Source organism: Microchirus variegatus (genome assembly GCF_963457635.1).
Source record: "Microchirus variegatus genome assembly, chromosome: 14".
Taxonomy (NCBI): domain Eukaryota; kingdom Metazoa; phylum Chordata; class Actinopteri; order Pleuronectiformes; family Soleidae; genus Microchirus; species Microchirus variegatus.
Window position 1 is genome coordinate 13,396,018 of NC_139815.1, and position 22,349 is coordinate 13,418,366.

General features: G+C 40.3%; 1 protein-coding gene across 1 annotated transcript in view; it reads left to right on the plus strand.

Moving 5' to 3' along the window:
- The window catches only part of unc13c (unc-13 homolog C (C. elegans)), a gene marked incomplete at both ends in the record, with an annotated part of 93,635 nt that overhangs the window by 63,589 nt on the left and 7,697 nt on the right, over nucleotides 1–22,349 (plus strand). The window contains 11 exons of the mRNA XM_083900819.1: nucleotides 4,109–4,235; nucleotides 7,172–7,268; nucleotides 7,507–7,650; nucleotides 7,860–7,937; nucleotides 9,551–9,628; nucleotides 10,846–10,872; nucleotides 13,311–13,399; nucleotides 13,697–13,834; nucleotides 16,007–16,130; nucleotides 16,501–16,560; nucleotides 18,486–18,566. Coding sequence (XP_083756945.1) covers nucleotides 4,109–4,235; nucleotides 7,172–7,268; nucleotides 7,507–7,650; nucleotides 7,860–7,937; nucleotides 9,551–9,628; nucleotides 10,846–10,872; nucleotides 13,311–13,399; nucleotides 13,697–13,834; nucleotides 16,007–16,130; nucleotides 16,501–16,560; nucleotides 18,486–18,566 — 1,043 coding nt within the window. The remainder of the gene's footprint in view (nucleotides 1–4,108; nucleotides 4,236–7,171; nucleotides 7,269–7,506; nucleotides 7,651–7,859; nucleotides 7,938–9,550; nucleotides 9,629–10,845; nucleotides 10,873–13,310; nucleotides 13,400–13,696; nucleotides 13,835–16,006; nucleotides 16,131–16,500; nucleotides 16,561–18,485; nucleotides 18,567–22,349) is intronic.

Sequence of the window (22,349 nt, forward strand, 5' to 3'; positions counted from 1 at the left end):
AGGGCTGCGTCAGCGGCTCCTTTGAAGCAGCTTAATAAACCCTTTGACAGAACTGTGTCATATGCCAAGATGAAGGAATAATGTCACAGAGAAAAACTACAAACAGTTTTGGGCTGTCAGTATGTCAGCGCAGTCCCTCATTTGTTTGTCTCGAAACAGCTGCATGTATATTTATGTATATTTGAAAAAAAACCAAAAAACATATATATCTTTGTAATTGGAGGGCTGTGGCGTGAAGGCTGTGGTGAACCACTGCACTTCATCATAATACCCATGGCATTTAAATCAATGGAGCACAAAGAGTGAGTTTGTCTGTCCCTGTGGGCTCAGTCCAATAGGATGACATCCTCACCGGGGACCTTGTGGGTTGTCCTCCCTTAGGAAAACCCACACTTTTTACCACCAGCTTTCACACACACACACACACATACAGACACCAGCATGGAGGCCCCTATTTTAACAGCCTGACCTGGTCACAGACAATAAGAGCACGTCCAGGCACACGTTGTTTAGTTTTATACGTGTGCTTGTGTGTGCTGTTTACAAAAGCATTAAAAAAAAGGTGTGACTGTAAATAGGATGGACGTGGTGGTGAAAAATCTATTCTATTTTTTCAGCTGGTCTCATTATCTGTTCACAGCTGTGCCAAACACAATTGTTTGTAATGAAACAAATGTTTCAAAAAGAGAACAAAAATGTCATTAGAACAGAGTTGAAGAAATAATAGAAAATAAAAGGAGGAACCAGAATTCATCCCTGGACTCATTATCTAATTTGATGAAGTGATATTGAGAGAGGATTACGTTTGTTTGTTTTTTTGATAGATGTGTGTGATCTGAATGTTTTCAGTGCTATGTGTGGTTACACTCTTACCATATAAGGTTCTTTGGCTTGTCCTCATTGGAGAACCCTTTTTGGCTCCAGGTAGAAGGTTCTACCTGGGACCCTTATGGAGGGTTCCACCAAGAACCCTTTTAAAACCCTTTATTCAGGAAAGGGGTTTTAAAGGGTTCTCTGGATCAAAATGGTTCTTACTGGAACCATTAGTGTTACCAAGAACCCTGAAAGGGTTTTTCAGAAACAAATGGTTCCAGGTAGAACCTCAGCCTTTGTAGAAGGACCCTTTTGGAACCCTTATTTCTATGAGTGTACTCTTAATAGCTCTGTGTTGGTCCCACACATCCAGATGAAACACATATCAGGTCCGCCAGTCAAATAAATTAAAGGGTTGGTTTTCACAGTCGACACACAGCACTGATGTGGATGTGGATGGCAGATTATTTGAATAATTATTCCTAAAGTTCCTCACTAGATTTTTTTTATGGCTAAGACAGTATTCTTTTTTTAGGTGAAGGATTTTTAAACGTCTTCCATACATGAAATTATAATAAAATCTCAACGATTATGACTTGGGAGTTGGACGTGATATTATCCCCAATGCGTTATTGCAGGATTTCTAAAACTCATAATCACATTTGACTCAGTGAGTGGGAAATGAAATCCTTCCGCTCTTCTTCTTCAGTGTGTGCAAAGAATGGGAACATTCTGTCCTGCTGTGTTTACATGTGCCACACAGAGAGAGAGGATATGAGCTTTTTACGACCTCTTTTAACGTCATTTTATTTGTTATATGACAATATGTGACTGAACTTTTCGTTCTGTCAAACAAATGAGTAGCCATGAGTATTATGAATGTCTCTGTGTTAGAATACATCCACGTTTAGAAATTACTTCTGACTCCCTACTTTATATAAGATGTGTTTCCACGGTGGATTCCTCTGTTAAGATTTATGTCCAAAATCATCAGTTTTGAAAACATGGTTGAAACTAGAAAAGCACTCGGAGAGCGCAGATCAATGCCTGCAAAATACACCCTGCTGGCGCGCCTGGCAAGTGTTGCAACCAGTGATAACGTCTGCGGATCACGCCCAAAATGTTATCACTTGTTCCTGGTCCCATTGCCGACATTGAAAATGTCATTCAAATCCGTGTGTGACTTTTCGAGCTATGTTGCTAACAGACAGACAAACAAACTCCGGCGAAAACATAACCTCCTTGGCGGAGGTAATGAACTGCAGTTGACAAGACAAGTGGCCGACTTGAATGTATTTTTTCCTCATACGTGGATTAAAACATTGCATTGTACATTTGAGCACACAGACATGCAAATGCCATATATTAATTCCACATAATATGTAAATATTTTCCTTGGAGCTTGGGAGAACAGTGTCGGGTGGCAGGTGTTGCCCTATTCATCAGAGTAAGCTCCCAGGTTCTTATCAGGATTAAGGCACGACAGCTAAAGTGCCATATGAATTTGAATTAAATCTTCCTTTGATGTTCTGTGCACGTGTGTTGTATCTTCTATGTGCAAAATACTCTGCTAATAAGTGTGTGTGCCTTTACTTATTTTTCACACTGCAGAAACGGCGGCTGTTTTACTTCACTTTAACGTCATACCCCCTGCTGTAAGATGAAGCTGCACCTGGTGATAAAATACATTCACATAATGGTCGAAATGAGAACTTTATGAGCACATGTGGCGACGCACTCCCCACATTCTTTCAACGGCTGCTGAACGCAATAAGATTTACAGTAGCTGTTCTCTACTATAAAGAATTAGCCCACTAAACACATAGATGTAAATATAAAAGAAAAAAAAAATGAAGGAAAGAATGAAAAGGTTGCATAACAAAAGAGGCTAAGAAAGTCGTGTGGAGGAGGAGGAGGAAGAGTGAGGATGCGATTTGTCCTTCATGTAGTGAAAAAAGTTACCGTTCCTTTTTGTCGTTAACTTTTTACTGCATAATACAAATACTTCTAAATTGATGCCTTTGTTGTACTAACGCGGGTATTTGATCTGAGAAGCATTGCGGTGTTTTAAACACAAAATACAAAGGAACTGTGATACACTGCCATCATCACCAGCCATTATGACTCAATGGTGTATTTTAATGCACTGATGCGCATCACAAAGACGGATCCTGATCAAAAGAGAACAACACAGTTGGTAAAATCATTTAAACAAATCATCTATACTCTAACAAACACAGTCCAAAGCTCTCACCTGTCTTTGGTCTGTGTATTTTCTCTTTTCTGTGTTGAAGTGACTGATTTTCACAGTGTTACAAAACATTTCCTCATCGACTCCATCGTTTCCCCTCCTAATTGCTCTCTTATCACCTCGAGAAATGATGGAATAACAGTTGTTAGTTTATCGAATACTGCAAATTGTGAAAGAATAACTTCCTTTTTTATCGGCTGTTGCATTCTATTGTGGTTCATTTCATTTCGTCTTATTTCTCCCGCTGCAACAGTTGTTTCATAGATAGGGGACTGGGACAATTCCGCACTTATGCGTAATGAACATTGCGTGTTGATTTCCAGTTGCTAGAAGTACGATTTCTTTGTTTTATTCTTGGTGGTGGTGGTTTTATTTTTCATATTATCATATTTATCTGACTGCTTGATTGATTGATTGAAAAAGTAGCATGTAGGATGTAATGCACGATGAAATTGAATCGAATCATTGACACGATAATCACAAATGAATTGAATCGTGAGAGCAGTGAAACTACGCAGCCTTTCTAGTTTTGGTTCTTTTCCCTGATCTTTTTTTTACTTTCTGTCTTGCACCACCACCAATAGTTAACAGTTCCCCCTCCAGAGGATCCCATTGAAATGTTTAATTGTTCTGAAATAGTCTATAGTGAACTTGACTAAATGACTCAGCTGACATGAAAGTCTAATCATTTTCCACTTCCTGCTGTTTTGCTGTTATTCAATGGCTCTCCTTCCTTTTGAAGGCATACAAGGCTGCTTTTATTCCCTCAGTCTTTGATGGCATTATGCTGTAACTAAGTCAGGCCGTTAAGATGTCAGATTAAAAGCAACCGTTGCTACCACGGTTTTACATCTCCCTCTCTCCCTGTGTGTGTGATAGAGCAGATGCAACGCTTATTAGATACAAAACAATGTACCACTTTCCCCCCCTCCCCCCGTCACACACTGTTGTTTCAGGCTTACCAAATGTATGGTTTCTGTGTATAACTACTGTGATCGCAGTGAAAACATGTTTTCTTTGTTGTTTTCTTAATCTCCATTGCAGAGCATGAAAAGCAGCGTCTATGCAAAAGTACAGAATACATGAATCTGCACTTCAAAGTGAAATGGTTCCATAATGAGTATGTCCGTGATCTGCCGGCCTTCAAGGATGTTCCCCCGGAGTATTCGCTGTAAGCATTCTGGGTTTTTTCTTCACACTGCATGCATTCACATATATTTTAATGTACAAATATGATTAGAATTGCAGTTAAGTTAAAGTTAATATAGTACAAAGTGTGTCATAAATAACAAAACATTAATTGGAATGTTTGCGCCCCAGTAAACAAGAAATTAAGAGGAAAAGGGGAAAAATGTTCAATGTCTATATTTTATTGAACCACAATGATAGGATAGAGGTTAAAAGTCCAGTGTAAAGCAACACAAAACACAGCGCTATTTGTGAACAGTGCCATTGCTTGTTTCCAGCCGGTGCAGTTGTCATTTTCAATTTTTCATGTTTATTAAAGGTCCCATATTATGCAAAATCAACGTTTTAATCATTTAAATCCTTATATTTGGGACTCTGGAGGCCCTATCAGTCGGCAAAGTGTGAAAAAAGATGACTTACTCAAGTTTTTGTGGTCCTCCTCAGTCTAAGTACAGGAGATAAAACACACAATGTTGACTTCCGCGCTCACTGGGACGTCACAATGCACTAAGTTCCTGGAATTGTTGTCTCACGGAGCTCCGGTTTGTCCTGCTGGCGAGGGCAACGGTATCTGAAAAACTGGAAGTCCGCAAAGTCCGTGAAAAGTTCTATTCTTGGCTCCACAGTGCAGCACAGAGTTCTACACAAACGTCCAGCCTCAGAGGATTTATCTGTCCAGTGGATACATGTTATATATGATGGCAATGTGTGCTAGAGCCTGCAAATGATCACTTTTCCAAATGCTAACTGCTGTTAGCTCCCAGTAGCCTCTGTGGCTGATGTCATTTACTGTCCCTTAAGTTTAGTTTTATATTTCTTTCTTTTTTTTTAAAGAGATACTAATAAACAGAGCGTAGAAATAGGGTATAATATGGGACCTTTAAGTGCTGTATTAGCGGTGTCACACAGGGACGTGCTTCAACAATCCTCCTCCTCATCATTGGAATGCATTTTGAATATCGGTGCATTTTGAATATCGAGTGCGGTCTAATGAAGTTATTTATGAAACAGGGGGTCAGTACACGATGGAGGGTCCACCAGCCAAGGACCATGTACTCATTAGAGTGGTGGGGGGAGGTGCTGCTTGTGTGTAAAAGTGCACAGAAAATAAGGCACTACTGCACTTCCTCCGCTCCACGAGTAAACTGTTACACTGCTGATTCAGTCCGAGAATCGATATATGAACAAGCAAAGTGTCTCGGACATTAGTGCCGATGCTGTGCGACGTCTGAAACGTAAGACAACAATTATTTGACTTGCAGCTGCACATTATGTGAGACTGCGTGCGCCCGTCTCATCGACTTCTGGCACTTGTTCTTAACTTCAAACCTGCCTTTGGCACATTTCTTTCAAGTTCATTAAACCTTCCTTTGGATTTACTTATCTGCTGAGCAGAGAATCGTTTTCCATATAAATAGTAGTGCACCAGGCACAGGAGCACCTGGCTTTTTAAAGAAAAGAGAAGCAAAACTCCTTGCTCCGAGATTATGCACCGTGTAAATAGCCAAATTGGATTTGGACTCTTGCCCTAATGCGCTTGTGCCATGCAATTTAGATTGTGTAAATGGGGCCCTATAAATTATTTATTGTATATTAAATGGCCAACACACTTTTGACACCTACTTATTTCCCAGCTTCGAAATTAAGACAACAAAAAGTAGGATATAAGATTAATCTCTGTGGATATATAAAGAAAACTTGTTTGCGGCTTGAAATCAGCATTTATAATTATTTCTCACAATTTTATTGTAATTTGGTCACAATAGCTAGCTACGCTATTGCTAACCAAAAATGAAAACATTTGCGCAGTGTTTGTATTATGTTAGCCCTATGCTAATGCTAATCGTAGCCACGCTAGCTTACCTTTGGAAACAGGTTCGCCAAGTTATGCTGCAAAGTAGTATCATTCTAATGCAAAATAAATATGTGCTTGCGTATTGGTGAATGGACACTGACTTTGTCTTTTCAGTATAACACCATGTTCTGCGGTGAACGGTGTGAAAATGTCTCACCCACCGTGAGGACAGCCTCTTCACTCCCACCTCCACGCTCCAGACAGCGCAGCTGCTGCTGATGAGCCGCTGCCTGCCTGGTGAAGCGTGATAAATCAATGAAAATTAAACTAACTAACGGTCAGCGAGATATGCCAGACGGACAGAGGCAACTTGCTTTATAGATAGATTTCAGTGTCACAAAGACCGATCAGTCTTGAATCTATACATTTTGTGTTATGATTGTCTGTGCTGACAATACCTTCTGTATTGTAGCTGCAATACAAATAAATGTAACGCAAGTCGGGATCGCAATGCCCTGTCCCAGCGATCACAGTAAAACGTTGTCCCCCTCACACTGTCACTCAAACACCATCTCTAGTAGGATTGATTTTTTGCAGAGCTGCACTCATCACACAAACACAGCTCTTGTCTCTGCCTGTCTCTCTTTCTTTGTGGACACACCCTCTTTTTATTAGCTTACCCTCCTGTGGCAGTTGCCCTTAGCGAAAGTATAAAGCACATTTTTTGGGAGGACATCATTGCTCTGAGGACAAACTACTGCACTATATTAAACCAATAAGTGACAAAGCGAAACGGACAGAACGGCATTACAATGCCGCTAACGGATGCACTTCCTTGCCCGCCTCATCCGTCCCATCTCCTCCTGTCCTGTCCTTTGTCCTGTCCTCTGTCTGTGAGCCTAGCAGTCTAATCTGTCCACAAATTGAAACCTGATACCATTGCTTGTAAAAACTGCAATCTCGCCCACATTTTACATCTCCTATAAACGCAGTGGTCCTATTGTCATTTTTTTTAATAACTTAGAGGCCATTTGATTCATCCTCATGTCGTAAACTGACCTCACTCACCTGTAAATTGCGATTTGACTCGTCAATAATCGAATTTTTTTTTTTTTCCTTTTCAGTTGGTTCGAGCCATTTGTCATTCAGTGGCTTGATGAGAATGAGGATGTTGCAATGGATTTCCTGAACGGAGCTTTGGGAAGGGACAAGAAAGATGGAGTGAGTAGCATCAGCTCTTCCTCATACGTAGCTTCATATTTATATTTGACCACTCGTGTTGCTGTCTTTAACACTGCACACTTAGAATCTGCTGTACCTTTTCAGCATTAAGTATAAACCTGAAGAAGACATCATGAATCTCATTGATAAAAAAATGCGTAATTGTGCACCTTTCACCCAACGCCTCCATCACACTCTCTCACGCCTGTGGTTTCCATCCCTGTCTCACTTTTTACAGTTTCAGCAAACCTCAGAGCACGCCCTCTTCTCTTGTTCGGTGGTGGATGTGTTCACTCAGCTGAACCAGAGTTTTGAGATTATCAAAAAGTTAGAGTGTCCAAACCCACAGGCTCTGGCTCACTTCATGTGCCGCTTTGCAAAGGTCAGTGTCTTTGTACGGGCTCCTCGGTAAGCTGGGAGTAATATGTCACATTTAAAGATTTTCCTATTGATCTCAGGAGACCGTTTGGTCTATTTATTGTATATGATAGTATAAGTATTGATATTAGCCTGTGACTCCTTAAATGTGTTATTGACTCTCAGAGATTTAATAAAACAGAATTAAACTATTAAACTGTCTCTCCTTTACAGACGATCAACAAAGTTCTCCTGCAGTATGCAGCAATTATATCCAAGGACTTTCCATTGTATTTGAGTATGGAGAATGTGGTAAGTGCCCACTTAAAGTGTCTGCAAATGTCAAAAGCGAAGATAACTTTATGTTTTCTGGTGCCAATACAGATGTGGTAAGGCTGATGGTGGCGTTTCCATGATAACTGTGTTGGAGAGCTGTTGGCATGGAGACCACATGAAAAATGTTTCCCCGATAGCAGCGAGAGTGTAGTGATGGCAGGTATCAGTGCAGGGATGACGGTCTGTAAAGTGAGAGCTGCTCTTTTCACAGCATTTGAGCTTCTCTCTGTCAGTTGATTAATGCGACGGTTTACCGAATGCAGCCACGCCCTTACGAGTGGCTTAATTATCCGCATTGGTGTTTGAAGTTGCAGTGATTGATAACACAAACGAGCAGAGGAGGCAACTGTTTCTCTACCTTCTCATCACAGAGAAAAAAAACGTGTGAATTGTTTCTGTCTCGAGTCGGCAGACAAAAAAAAGGTAAATCAGAGGCAGAGGATGTTATAAATTACATTTCATTAAATCTCGTATCAAAGTTGTTAGGCTGTCACATAAACAGTACATGGCGTACGCCTTATTTTTAAGTTTTAGACTACTAATAGCAGCAATATGCAGTTGTTTTGTCTGTGTCTGTGATTGAGTTCTTGTTTTGGATATCTCACGCACATGCACAAGGATTCATAACCGCATTGGTGTGTCTAGGTAACACAATAAAGAGCTGCACCAGTACAAAGGCAGGTGTGAATGCTAGTAACCACTGCTGTGAACAATGCTGGATTTACTTTAAATAGATTATTATTATTATTATTATTATTATTATTATTATCCTGCAAACCCTGGTAACCATTGCTTTTAAACTGCAGTCAAATTGAGGGTCTAAGGACAGAGAATGTTGCATCATGCACCAATTGATTGAGTGATTTACTGTATGTATACTGTAAGTTTAACCCTTAGCCCTAACCTAACCCTTTTTTCCTATTACTATTCCACCCCAGGATGTCCATATAAGGAGTTGTGGATAATTTGCCAAGGGTGCGTGAGCACTAAGGGTTAAACAAGATTATTTTCTGTTAACTACAGATATAACTTATACAGATACAGATACAGATAAATCATACATAAAATATGCACTTTTATGCATACACAGAAAAACAAATCCCTCATCCAAATGTGTGTGTAAATCTAGTAGAGTGGACTATTTATTTGTTCGGTTTGTGTCCCGTGGGATGTGTTATTATCATTAGTGTTTTCCATTATAATTGTCATAACTTTTGGATGTTGTTTTTTGTGTCTGCTTTTGTTCTGGACTGATCATGTAAATAATACGCAACTGCTGGTGAATTCTGAACATTTACCCACAGCCTGCCTAAAAAGCAGCGGGATTAATGTCGGTCATCTGTTAAACCTCGAGTTAAGCTGTGAATCAATAATTCCTGATGTAATCAGTGCAGACGCTTCTCTCCCTGTTCCAGTCTGTGTTTTATTTCCCTACTGACTGCTGTCTATGAAGCCGTCTTAGAAGGTGTTGAAAAACCCCAGCTGGTGGATTTTAATAAAGTTATTTACATTTATTGATACGTGTTAAATTACGACACATTAGATCGTACACTTTTAATGCAACTATAGAATTTGTTGTACTTTTACAGCCCTGCATCCTCCTCAACAACATTCAGCAGCTCCGTGTCCAGCTGGAGAAGATGTTTGAGTCCATGGGAGGCAAACAGGTTTGTCTACACCTATGTGTTCATAAACTGCATGTCTGTGTCATGTTTTGTGTCAATGCACTTTCAACTGAGATTTCATATTTGAGACCGGAGAAGTCTAGAAAAAGGTTTGTGAGATGCGATGCATAGATCGTTATATTGCAGTACTGATGAAGCTCCTCGGAGCTCCTCGGAGCTCTAGTAGTTTCAAAGAGGGCGTGGTATGACGTTTTAAACCTTTTGAACCATTCTCAGATCATCAGGTGGCATCTATGAGCATGTATACGTGAAAGTGAATTGACCCTGAACAGTGATGTTTTCTGTTTTGTACTCACTATTATAATAGTCGAATGACGTGTGTTGACTAATATCACATTTCTGATCCCAACTGCAGTAATGTCCCTTGTACCCCATCACGATTTCCCCATCTCTATCTTTATTCTCCCTGTGTACAACAAGTGAAACACATTTTCATAAATGTTAAGTTAAAGGTCCCACATTATGCAAAATCAACTTTTTACTCATTTTAATCCTTATATTTGGGACTCTGGAGGCCCTACCAGTCGCCAAAGTGTGAAAAAAGATGACTCACTCATGTGTTTGTGGTCCTCCTCAGTCTAAGTACAGGAGATAAAACAGGCGATGGTGACTTCTGCACTCCTCGGGACGTCACAATGCCTCCACTTTGTCCATAAAACACGCGAGAGTGCTGGTGAGCGCAACAGCATCCGAAAACCGGAAGTCCGCGAAAAGTTCTATTCTTGACTCCACAGTGCAGCACAGAGTCCTACACAAACCAGCCTCAGAGAATTTTACCTGTCCAGTGGATACATGTTATACAGTATATGACGGCAATGTGCCTGCTAGAGCCTGCTAATGATCACCTTTCCCAATGCTAACTGCTGTTAGCTCTGAACAGGGCTGTTTTGTCAGGGTGGTTGGACTTCTGTGGTGCACCAGGAAACTAGGTTAATTTGGAGAAATAGAGTATAATATGGGATCTTTAAACCTTTTGAGTAGTGTGTGTGTGTGTTGGTTTTGAAGCATCACTGGATATTTTCCTTTTCTCCCTATCAGTCTTTCAGTCTAACCTGAGAAGAAGCTGCCACGGTTTCTTGTGACTTCGATGCATGTCTCTCTTCGGTATCTAATGCCTGTCTTGCCTTGCATTTTGTCTCCTGTGGTTGTGTCTTCTACTTCCCCCCCATTTCCTGTCTGTACTCTCTCTCTGTCTCCAGGAGGAGGGGGTTGTGTCCTTCTGTAAGGTGTGTGCAATAGGAGTCGTCAACACCCCTTCCCGCCATTTAATGAATGATATGAAAAAGCACGCCCCCCCTCCTCCCCCTTGTGCCCCCACCACCACCCCTCACGCACCTACGCTTCTCACCCCATCACTTGTAGCAGCATGTCCCGCAGAGCATATGGAATCTGAAATGACCATCACCCCTCTGGACAGGCTGCTCGAGCTCTCCCCTCTGGAGCTTTAGAATAGTGCCCAGCAGATACCTTACCTTATATCTAGCCTGCTTTGTTTCTGTCTTCTCTATTTATGGCTAATTTAGGGGTGTGATAGTATTTATTTTAGTTCATTGTTACCTGCTTTTTACTCCCCGCCATTGTAATGAGCAGAGTCAGAGGCTCACCAGAATCCTGGCTGTGGCTTTGATCATCGATCACTTCCCCCAGGTTGCAGGCAGACAATGCTTCAGACAGGTGTTTTTTTTTCAGACTGTGCTTAATGAGCATCTCAAACATTGACAAATCTTCCCAGCTGTGCAGAAACTTCCACACAGTAAGCAGATCTAGACCTGGATTATTCCCAAGCCATTATTGTCTGAAGAATAATGACACGGGGGGAGTCTTTGCATCCCTTCCAAAAGTCAAATTGTGCGTATTCATGGCAAATAGGCAATCAGTCTTATCTTTAAGAACATCTTAAATTATTTATCTGGACGATAATGACGCAGTGAAAGTCTTTTTCTGGTAAAAGTTCTCCATTAGTTTCTTCCCAGCACAGTGTTCATTACAGAATAGTTTCCCGTCAGCAGTTAACTCACAGAGAGTTAATGTTATTACCACACGCTGTGATTGTAGCATTACCGTTTACAGAGATCAACAATTAACTCCTTCACTGCCCACAGTTATGGAATCATCACAGGCTGATCTCCCTACTTTGATGTCGTGTTTGCGAATATGCTTTTCTCATGTAGTAACGGTGGTTGTGGAGCCAGATACTGCACAGGTTTCCTTCACATCAAGTCGAATTTCCATAAAGAAACATGCTGTCAAATAAACACAAGAATATGTTATACATTATATTATTATTATTTTCGACAGTAAAATGTTATATATAAGTGCCATTCAATGGCTAAATGGATTCTCACAATTTTCTTTCATCAGAAGATGGAAGTTGTTGATTCAGACGACATACAATAGAGACATTGACTGACATTGTATGAAAGCCCAACACTGCAGATTTCAGGCAGCATCAGGTACCATGCAGAGTCAGTGTGGAGTATTCTCCTCTCAGAAGATGACATCTGCAGCGGTTTAACAAAAAGCAGGGTTTACTCCCCCTGAATTTGCTGAATAAATCTCACCCCAGGACAGGGGGCTGATAAAAGTCTATCCATTCAAAATATTTTATCCATTTCTCATCAGTATAAAGCCACGTTAAACCTGCACGTGCAACTTTCTACAGTGTAAGTGACAGAAAGATCTTGCGCGCTGGCAATCTCGTCCGCTGAAGTGACAGCAGTATCAACAAGCGCATAAGCGAACACAAATCGAACAAAAACTGCTTTGTTCATGCTGCAGTTAAAGGCATTTCTGCGGAATAACTGTGTCTATAAAAAGTCTCCTTTACGCATCTGCTTCCAAGCTGAGCCATCCACATTTAAAAATGTGCGAGATGAATGTCATGGCGGTTTCTAATGTGACAAACTGTCATGCATGTGGTGCAGTGGCCCTGCCTCACACATCCATCTCAGGCACTGAGTGACATGTGATCTCCACCTCCATCCAAAACATCAATATTTGTACATTTATCTAGTAAACTGAAATTAGAAGCACCAAGACAAATAGGTAATCGAACACAATGCAGCACAACTATCCAACATCCACCCATGCATTGTCTCGGCTTTTCCCCACAGATGAACACAAACATCTGCACATCCATCACATGCATATTTATGGCACAGCAGGAATCCAACACTTACCATGCATGGGCACATAAATGCTGTGAATACATTTATGAATTGTCCTCCTGCAAATGACAAGTCAGTACACAAGTAAGACTTATAAGTGTATGACCGCAACCTTTATGCCCTGAACTAAAACTGGCTGACAGCGCACTCTTTTTTTTTTTTTGCAATAACATGTGAAGTTGTGCACCAAAATCCTTTGAGAGATCATGAGTTGGAATGCCTCTTTGCTGACACTATATCTCATGACTCCGCAAGCAGTCATCATTGCGCTAGGAGGTGAGCCAGCCATCTGTATTCAGAACATCACTTGGCACAGATGGCAGGCAGAATGAGAGGGGGGCCACCAGCGAGGCAGGTTACTCTCCTCTGTGCCTGTTGTTTTCCTCCCCACTGCCCCCTCCCCAGTTGAGGCATCGTCCAGAGATACAGGGCTCAAGTCAGTGCAGCCTTGTGTATGGAATTTAATGACGTACTAACTGTCTGTCTTCCACTGACAGCTGGATGCCGAGGCCAGTGATCTGCTGAAGGAGCTGCAGAATAAACTCAACACCGTGCTCGATGAGCTCAGTGGAGTGTTTGGCTCCAGGTGAGCGTTTTTTTTCTCTGACTTGTTTGGGTGTGAATGGATCATTTTAATCAAGGTTTATGTCTTAATTCATCTCTTGCTCTGTCAGCCACATTCTTCCGATGTAATTGACTTGAGTGCTTACTGTGCAGCATGCGTAGTGAACACAGCAAGTTTCAGCATCAACAAAATAACCTGTTCTCAGTGATCTAATCGCACCAGCAGGAGTGAGCTTGTAAATCTCAGGTTAAATGACTATTGCAGATGAATATCTAGCAATAAAAGGCTTAAAGGATTGTTGTGTTTTCCATCCAACAGTTTCAAGCCTGTGATCGAGGACTGTGTGAAGCAGATGAATCAGGAATTGGTGCAGATGAAAGGACCGGCCAAAGGGAGCAACGCTGCCATGGATGCGGAGTCTGTCCTTCGTCCTCTTATGGACCTTCTGGATAAAAAGTGGGTATTCACTGAATGCAACACAACAGTTCAACATGTAAGATCGTTTTTTGACCACCTTCATATTCAAAATGAATCAAAGTAGGGACATGTTGCAATTAGGTTTGCCAATTTTGTTCTAATGATATGTGAATAGTCGGTCCTGGTTTTAGTTCAGTCAGGGTGTAAACCTGTTATTAGCAACTAAAACTACAGGAACTTCTATCAATGCCCAATCCTCTTGTGATTAAGTACCATTCACACGTTATACCCAAGTACGAGCTCATTTTTATGAGGATTTTTATAGATCTATAATTTTATGATGACAAATAATAAAAAAGTGTTAAAAACAATGCTGCAAACTGTATTGATGCTGGTGGTGTTTGTATCTTTCTGGTATCTCTGAGACAGTCAAAGAAAATTGAAGATAAGTTGAAATATATCATTCTTCTTCAGTAATATACCAAGACACAGTACACTGGCAATGATTTGATTTGGCAGTACCCAGAGCTCGTTTCAGCTTTATTGCCAGTCTACACTGCATTGTGCTTTTATTTGTTTTGCTGGAGCGCTCTGTGTTGCGTCAACACAGTGATTCTATTTAAATAAAGAGGGATCTGACTATTTTCCCTCAGTGCTATTATCTTTCCCCTTGCTCAGACCTGGTGTTAGCATCCTTCCTAACTACGTGGACAGTGACTTCACCCATGTGTCCTTAAATTTGATCACTTTGACCAATTTCAGTGTTGATATGGGACACATGTTACCACAAGCACTGTTGGCCACATACAGTATATCCCCATCTACTTATTGCTTGCAGTGCAAGACATCACGTGGCACAGAAGTGAGATATGGTCATACGCGGTGAGTGGAGGCACAGGAAGGATGCATTTTAATCAATCAATCGATCAGTTTACAAAACACAGTTTGTCTCACGGGACTTCACAGGGTTGGTAACATCCTCTGTCCTTAGACCTTCGACTGGGAAAAAAGGTAGAAACCTTAGGGGAGAACCACAGGTGAGGGATCCACTCCCTGGTTTTATGTGAACAAATGTAATTGCAACAGTTCATAATTTGTGATCTGATTTCTCATAGATTTTACTCCCAAGTCTGAATGGGCCTTATCCTTTTAACACCTAAGCCTCATGTCCATCTGGACATGGTTTTTTTGCTTATTTTAGCCATAAAAGGGGCAGATTGTTGCATGTTAAAATAGTGTATTAACAATTTTAAATACAAAAAACAAAATGTTTTATTTAAAAAAATCAAAACAAAAAAAAAACACTGTAGTTGTACAGGAAAACCAAATTTTTTTTCGTGTTAAATTTGACATTTGAACAGTATAATGCATATATAATGTAACATTTTGTTTGAGACTTGATCCTCCTACTCCTCCCCAGTGGAGTTGGAGATATTAATGAATTCATATGCATAAAGTGCACATATATTAAAAAAAAATACCAACAAAAAAAAAACTTGGCAGCAACTAAAGATGAAAAACTAAAGATCAAATATACAAATGTAGTTCAAACAGGTCAAATCATAATTTAATACACCTTCTGACTAAATTGGACATGTTTTAAGTTTATACTTTAAGTATACATTATTATATACATATATATATATATTATAAGTCTATCAAAAATGGAAATCATGTACAGGCATTTTCCAAACTCTCTCCTCTCTGGTGACAAAAAGAGGCTGATTGATGTGTCGTTAATGATGTGTGTGTAGGATGAAAACCCTTTCTGTCTTTCTGCTCATTGTCTGCATCTATATTAGTGTCACTGTAGTAACTACATTTTTATAAAAAGTACAGGATTCCAGGAAAAAAAAAAAATCTGGGCATTTTTGAAAGAACAATCATTATGACACGGTTCAGCAGACCTCTGGGAATCACTTTCATCTCATTTTCAGTGCAACATTAAGGCCAATGGTGTATTACAGGGAATCCTCTTATTAATGGAAATACCAAATCCTTCCTTCTGTCTCTCGATCCCTACTTTCACACAGATGAAATCATAAAACGCCTGCATATAGTCAGTGAATCACAGGTGTGATTTTCTTTCCTTGATCGTATTATTCATGAACGTGTCATCACTGGGAGCCTTCAGCCACGTTGGCTCAGCCTGAGAAGCGTAATTTTGAGTGTTGACCTGACATATGGTCTTCTTCTTGTGCCACTTTACAGTTTGATGTTATTTGCCAAGATTTGTGAGAAGACTGTGCTGAAACGAGTCCTCAAAGAGCTCTGGAAAATCGTGCTGAACACCATTGAGAGAACGATTGTTCTCCCTCCGCTCAGTGACCAGAGTGTGAGTCTGCTGGTCATTTATCTGTCTCTTTTTCTCTTGCTCTTTTTATCTATTGGCCTTCTCTCCACTCTGCTTCCATCTCTCCCCCAATAACACACACATAACTGTAGAGGAGATGATACTACATGGCACATAGAGTTTTAATATCACTAATAATCCCCGTTGAAACCAAAATGTCAGATATGTCTTGTTTTTCTTTGTTGCTGACAGTAGAACTATACAAATCATCTTGTTTTCTATTTATTCTTACACCTGTAAAACCAAAAGAGTTCATGTTTTGAGCCCATTTGTGTTCCTTTGTTGATGTAATCACGTTCATTAATTGAGATTGATATTTTACCATAACCCAAAAAACGTGTTTCTCCAACAGCAAGGAGCTCAGATGATCTTCAGTGCCGCCAAGGATCTCGGACAGCTGTCCAAACTGAAGGTAAGAGAGGAGTTAAAGTTTCTACTCGTATCTTCATCACTCATTATTTTTAGACATATGTAGTCTAATCACACCCAATAATGTGTGATTTCAAAGTGAATTTTTCACAGCGTGGCTGCCGTCATTCTGGTGAAGGTGTTGCAATACAAAGTATAGCAGAATCAGTAGATAATGGTACTACATTATCACACACAGGTTAGTTACACTGCACTGCAGTAAGAGCCCATTTTCAAATATATTCATTCTGAAAAGAAACGTGAGAATTCTACAACTGTATAGTCTATCTTAGTTCATCTACATACTGATCTGACCAGAGGCTGTCCAATCCCCTGAGCTTGTGCAGTAGGTGTAGTAAGACACTAGAATGGATTGATGGTCACTGATTTGACTAATAAACCTTTTTATGGCAGCACCTCAGGCTCCAGAGTCTGAAAACTGTTGATGCGTTTGTACTTTAAGGCAACATCTGGATGATATACATCAGTACACAGATGAGGGGCTCAGTGATGACTATTTCATTATGAGACCGTACTCGTGTAATTGAGTATGGTCAAATCATTATTCAAGTACGGTGACCTTTGACTCTAGTAATGGCATGAAGTCACGGAGAAGCAGAAGAATGACTCGGGGTGTAACCGCTAACAAAAGCCAATTTCGACTCTTGTGCCCTTTGACCCCCACAAATCCCATGGTCATTCCAAAGCAGCAAAGACGGCCCTAAACACTGACAGAGATTGATGAGATTGAAATTGACGAGATGAAAGTCTTAGATTGGCCGAATGAATGCGTTGACATGATGACATAATGAATATGCCAGTAAAGATGTGAAAATGTGTCAGCGTCTTATTAGTTGATCTACTTGTGATTAGTCTGTCACTTTAAAGATAACAGGATCAAGTCAACGTATGATCACAAATAATTGTGAGACGCACCACCTTATCTGCATCTGTACATATGAGTTTGTGTCGGGCAAATGGATCATTTCCTGAATTTCAAAAATTCATTAAAAGTTTTCCTGAAGAGGTTTGCAAAGATTCTTGTTCAGGGCGATGCTGTCTATTATTGTAGAAAATTCCAAGATACTTTTTGTTTTTTTGAAGAAAGTCAGTTCACTGTCAACAGTTGAGAGTCACAATTGGACTATCATAATAAAGTGATACCAAAAACATTCAGGTTTCAGAGCGCTTTAGATGATGGTTATAAAAATAAGAGGCACCGTGTCCATCCGTCTGTATCATTGGGTTACAATTAATTACAATTTTGTCCTGCCTGCTTCATTAAGTGAATTCACCAATTAGGAAGATTCTTGGATCTTAGGACTACAGAATGTATTCAATAGGGTTTAAAGCAAGCAAAAAAATCTGTTTAAAACTGATGGTTTATTTTAAATTCACAATCCAGAACTCCCATGCTTGGGTATTAAAGACCTGCATATTGTACAGCCTTCTGCTTCCTGTGGGTGTGGTGACTTGCGCCTTAGCTCACAGTTGACCGATACGTGCAGTCACATGATCATCTTCATCTCTGTGGACGTTTGGACTAATGTTAAACAGCAGAGATTGCATCTGTGATTTTAGTTTCTTCAAACCCACTTTTCATGAAACATTATACCAAGGCCATCTATCCCCATGGGGAAATGTGTAATTATTTCCCATATCACAAAAAGTAGAATTGATGAAACCATTTTTCATTCGTGAAATCTTTCTGGAGAGAGACGGTGTGGCTGAGCGAGGCTTTAACTCACCAGACACTGTGCCGTTCCAGTGACTGCAATCATCTCTGTTCGTAAAAACAGTCAATTTTCGATTTGAAAAAGAAAGGTCACAGCACATTACACAAAAGAGACATCTTAAAATGTCGGTGTCTGAACGTGACGTCTTGTTTGTTGGCTACAAAGGCTCTGACATGATGTGCTGTCTCCCCAGGAGCATGTAACTCGAGAGGAAGCCAGAAGTCTGACTCCACGCCAATGTGCAGCCATGGACCTTGTGCTTCCTACCATCAAGGTGAGTGTTCTTCTAATTATATTATTGGCTGTACAGCAAGACACACATGGATGGTTAAACCTGACCTTTGTAAAGGACACAAGGGTTATGTAAGGTACAGCAAAGGGCTTATTTGAAAATGTACTTAACATAGTATTTTATGTATTAGTGTTTCGGATATTCAAAATGTCAGTGGAGCCTGGATTTCGACCTATCATTGTCCTGACACATTTTTAATCTTGAGAATATATAGAATATAAGAAAAGCAAGTGTAAAGCTAGACCGAAAGAATCGCTGAAATGTTTAAAGGGGACATTTTATGCAAAATGAACTTTTTAATCATTTTAATACTTATATTTGGGACTTTGGAGGTCCTATCAGTAGGCAAAGTGTGAAAAAAGATGACTCAGTCTAAGTACAGGAGATAAAACACAAAATGTTGACTTCCGCACTCATTGTGACATCACAATGTGCAAATTCCTGGAATTGTTGTCTCGCGGAGCTCCGTTTTGTCCCTAAAAAAAAAAACATGAGAGTGCAGGCGAGGGCAACAGTATCGGGAAGTGTTCTATTCTTGGCTCCACAGTGCAGCACAGTGTTTTACACAAACTTCCAGCCTCAGAGGATTTAAGTGTCCAGTGGATACATTTTATATGACAGCAGTGTTCCGGCTCAAGTCAACAAGTGACGGCTTTTCCAAATACTAACTGCTGTTAGCTGCCGGAGCCTCAGTGACACCAGTTTCCTTTGTCTAATTTGCATTTAAAGAGACAGGCACTCAAAACTGAGCGTTCTGAACAGGGCTGTTTTGGCAGGGTGATTGAACTGCTGTGGTGCTTCATCCTTATGGTATTTTGACCAAAGCATGTCTCAGACATGTTCATTAGGACACCAGGGATCTAGGTTCATTTGTAGAAGTATGGTATAATATCTCTACTTTAAATCCAGATTGTACGTGCTGGCAATGGTGCACAGGGTATATTTTTGTTTTTCACAGAATTAAAGAAAATGTTTTTTCTGCACCGTCACCTCACTGATGCAAAACACAGTACTTTTATGCAAAAGGGAGTTACGAGAAGATACAAGCAAATTAATCCCCAATGTGCTCGACAAAGAAAAACACCTGAAAGATTTAGGCAGAGACCCATCTGAGGAATATGCAATTAATATCTACAAATGTGGGAAAGTTGCCTGTAATCTCCCAGGAGAAGAACGTGTGATTTATCGCTGTGTTAATTTAATGCCATACAGTTGTTTGTTGAGAAGGGTTATGAGAAGAAAGAAGAAAAAAAAAGTCCAATCCTCAGTTTTACAGGGACTTGAGGAGAGTTAGGTGCCACAGGGGGAAACACTGCATCATAAAGAGTGTAAAAAAAACTCATTGATTCTGCTGTCTCCACGGAAACTACCTGCAGGTTTAGATCAATCATGTTGCTGGAATTTAATCAGTATTCCAATGAGAACAGTCAATTAACAGTTGAGTAATGCTGTAGGAGAGTTGGCTGGTTGCAGACAAAGAGACAAACATGGGATCAAAGTATTCTGTTTGTGTGTAAGTACAAATAATAATAAAAAATACATTTAATGATAGATTACTATCAGAAAACACCACATTTAAAACGTACACACCTACAAGACATTATTTAAAAGCTCATTTCATTCAGCATTAAAATGATAAACATAAATCATAATGACTTCACGGTGATAAAGCCGAAACCAAGGATTATCAGCATAAACATCAATGGATTAAAGTCGACTGAGCACAATTCACTCAAAACATCTCTCTGGTGAGAGGTCTGCGTTCTACTGAGAGCATTTTTAATGATTTTATTCAGTCAAATTAGAAAGATCAAAGTCACAGCTGTGCTATTTTGACAGCACCACTCATTTATTGATGAGTAGGTGTTAGCGTATTTAAATTGACAAGTTAAACTTTGATTAAAAGGTAAGCTCAAATGCCTCATATCTACCTGAATGTTGAGCCATGACTGTATTTAGTGATTATACCACTGAAGATAGACATGTGAAAATTGATAATGGATAAATGCGGTAACCCATAGTGGAGAGAGAAGAAAAAAGAAAAAGGCATGTCGCCCATTTAACAGAAACCCAATAATGTAACATTTGTTCCTTCCTTTGAACTGTGACCTTACTGTTAGTGGTCGATTTGACCACATAAACGTATGATTGACTACAAGTGCTATGGACTGTATATCTGATTAGATGCTTCTTTTTTTTTTACATTTAACAATGCACTAAAAGCATAAAGCCCCATTGCACCAGCTTTCCTACGGCCAGTTAAGTAGATAATGCACGGGATCTCTCCTTGTTTGTGTATCCAGTGAACGTCAAAGACGATACGCTCAATAGAGGAGCGTTACTTCTCATTCTCGGGTTTGTGTTGAGATGCAAATCCTTATTAAGCTTTAAAGACCGGGGGAGGAGAGAAAGAACAAAGGAAAGACAAAAGGAAGAAAAACGATGTACCTGGGGAACTAAGAAAAAAAATGAGGTGAGATAGGAAAGAACCGATGGAATGTAACAAAGGAGAGAGGAAGCAAGGCAAGAAATAAGCAATTAAGGAAGCACGGCATTTTGTGGCTGATAATTCTGCCAGAGCCTTAGAGCAAAGGGACCCGGGTTTGAACAGGGGCCCTTTCTCTGTGGAGTTTGCATTTCCTCCCGGTGTGTATGTGTGTGTGTGTGTTTGTGTGTGTGTGTGTGTGTGTGTGTGTGTGTTTTCACTGGGTTCTCCAGTTTCCTCCCACATGTCCAAAAATGGTGCAGAGGTTAATTGCATGTAGGTGTACCCCCTTATGTCAGAGGGGATTGGCTCCATTGGCCCTGCAACCCTCATGTGGAGGATTAAGTGGTAGACAATGAATGAATGAACGATTGAATGAATGAATTCTGCCAGAGGCATGGTGATATTTTTATCACTGTTTTCACGTGGCAGTTTATTCTCCCGTGTTGGCTGGACACTTTTCTATAGGGAGTGATTAAATGCTGCCTCGCAGTAACATTGTGACCATATTTCAACACCACTTTTTTTTTCTCCCAACAAATTCACTTTCTTGTACCGCAATGATACGCAATGATTTGAGTGTCTTCACCTGTAACCGCAGCTGATATGAGGGATAATAAATTAGGATTCCTCACAGGACAGTGGATATAATCACACATAATAAATACGGTGTTGCCAGTGCAACACTGTACTGCAGTGGTTAGCACTGATGCCTTGCAGCAAGAAGGTTGCACTATTAGTAAATCCCCATCCATGACTCACCCCACCCCTCCTGCATGTCAGATTATGTGCAGTTCACAAAAGGCACATGTTGGACAAACCTTGTGACTCATAAGTCACCTGAGGCTGAAAACCTTGCCTTTAACTGTGTCAAGTCATTGCCGAGTACTGACCTGACACCAGTCAAACATATTTATCTACACCCTCTTTATATGGGCATCAGGATATGAAGTTAGAGTGTATCAGCTCTGTAACTTCAGTGACCCTGCATTTAAACCTCAACACATACAGTCGTGTCTCTAATGATCATGTGTTATAGGAGAGAGCAGCAGAATCATAAGAAATGAAGGGGAATAAAATACATTACACACACCCACCTTCCGTGTGTGGGATTGGTGACAGCGTCTGAAAAGAAAGGAGAGCCTTGTTTGTCTTCGGCTAACATGCACATCAGCAGCAATGTGCATTTACTTTCACATTCATATGTGTGGTAATCATCAGCTACAGAAGGGGTTATTACTGCTGTTTCAGGTCTGGTCTTGCTGTAGGTTTTGCTCCTC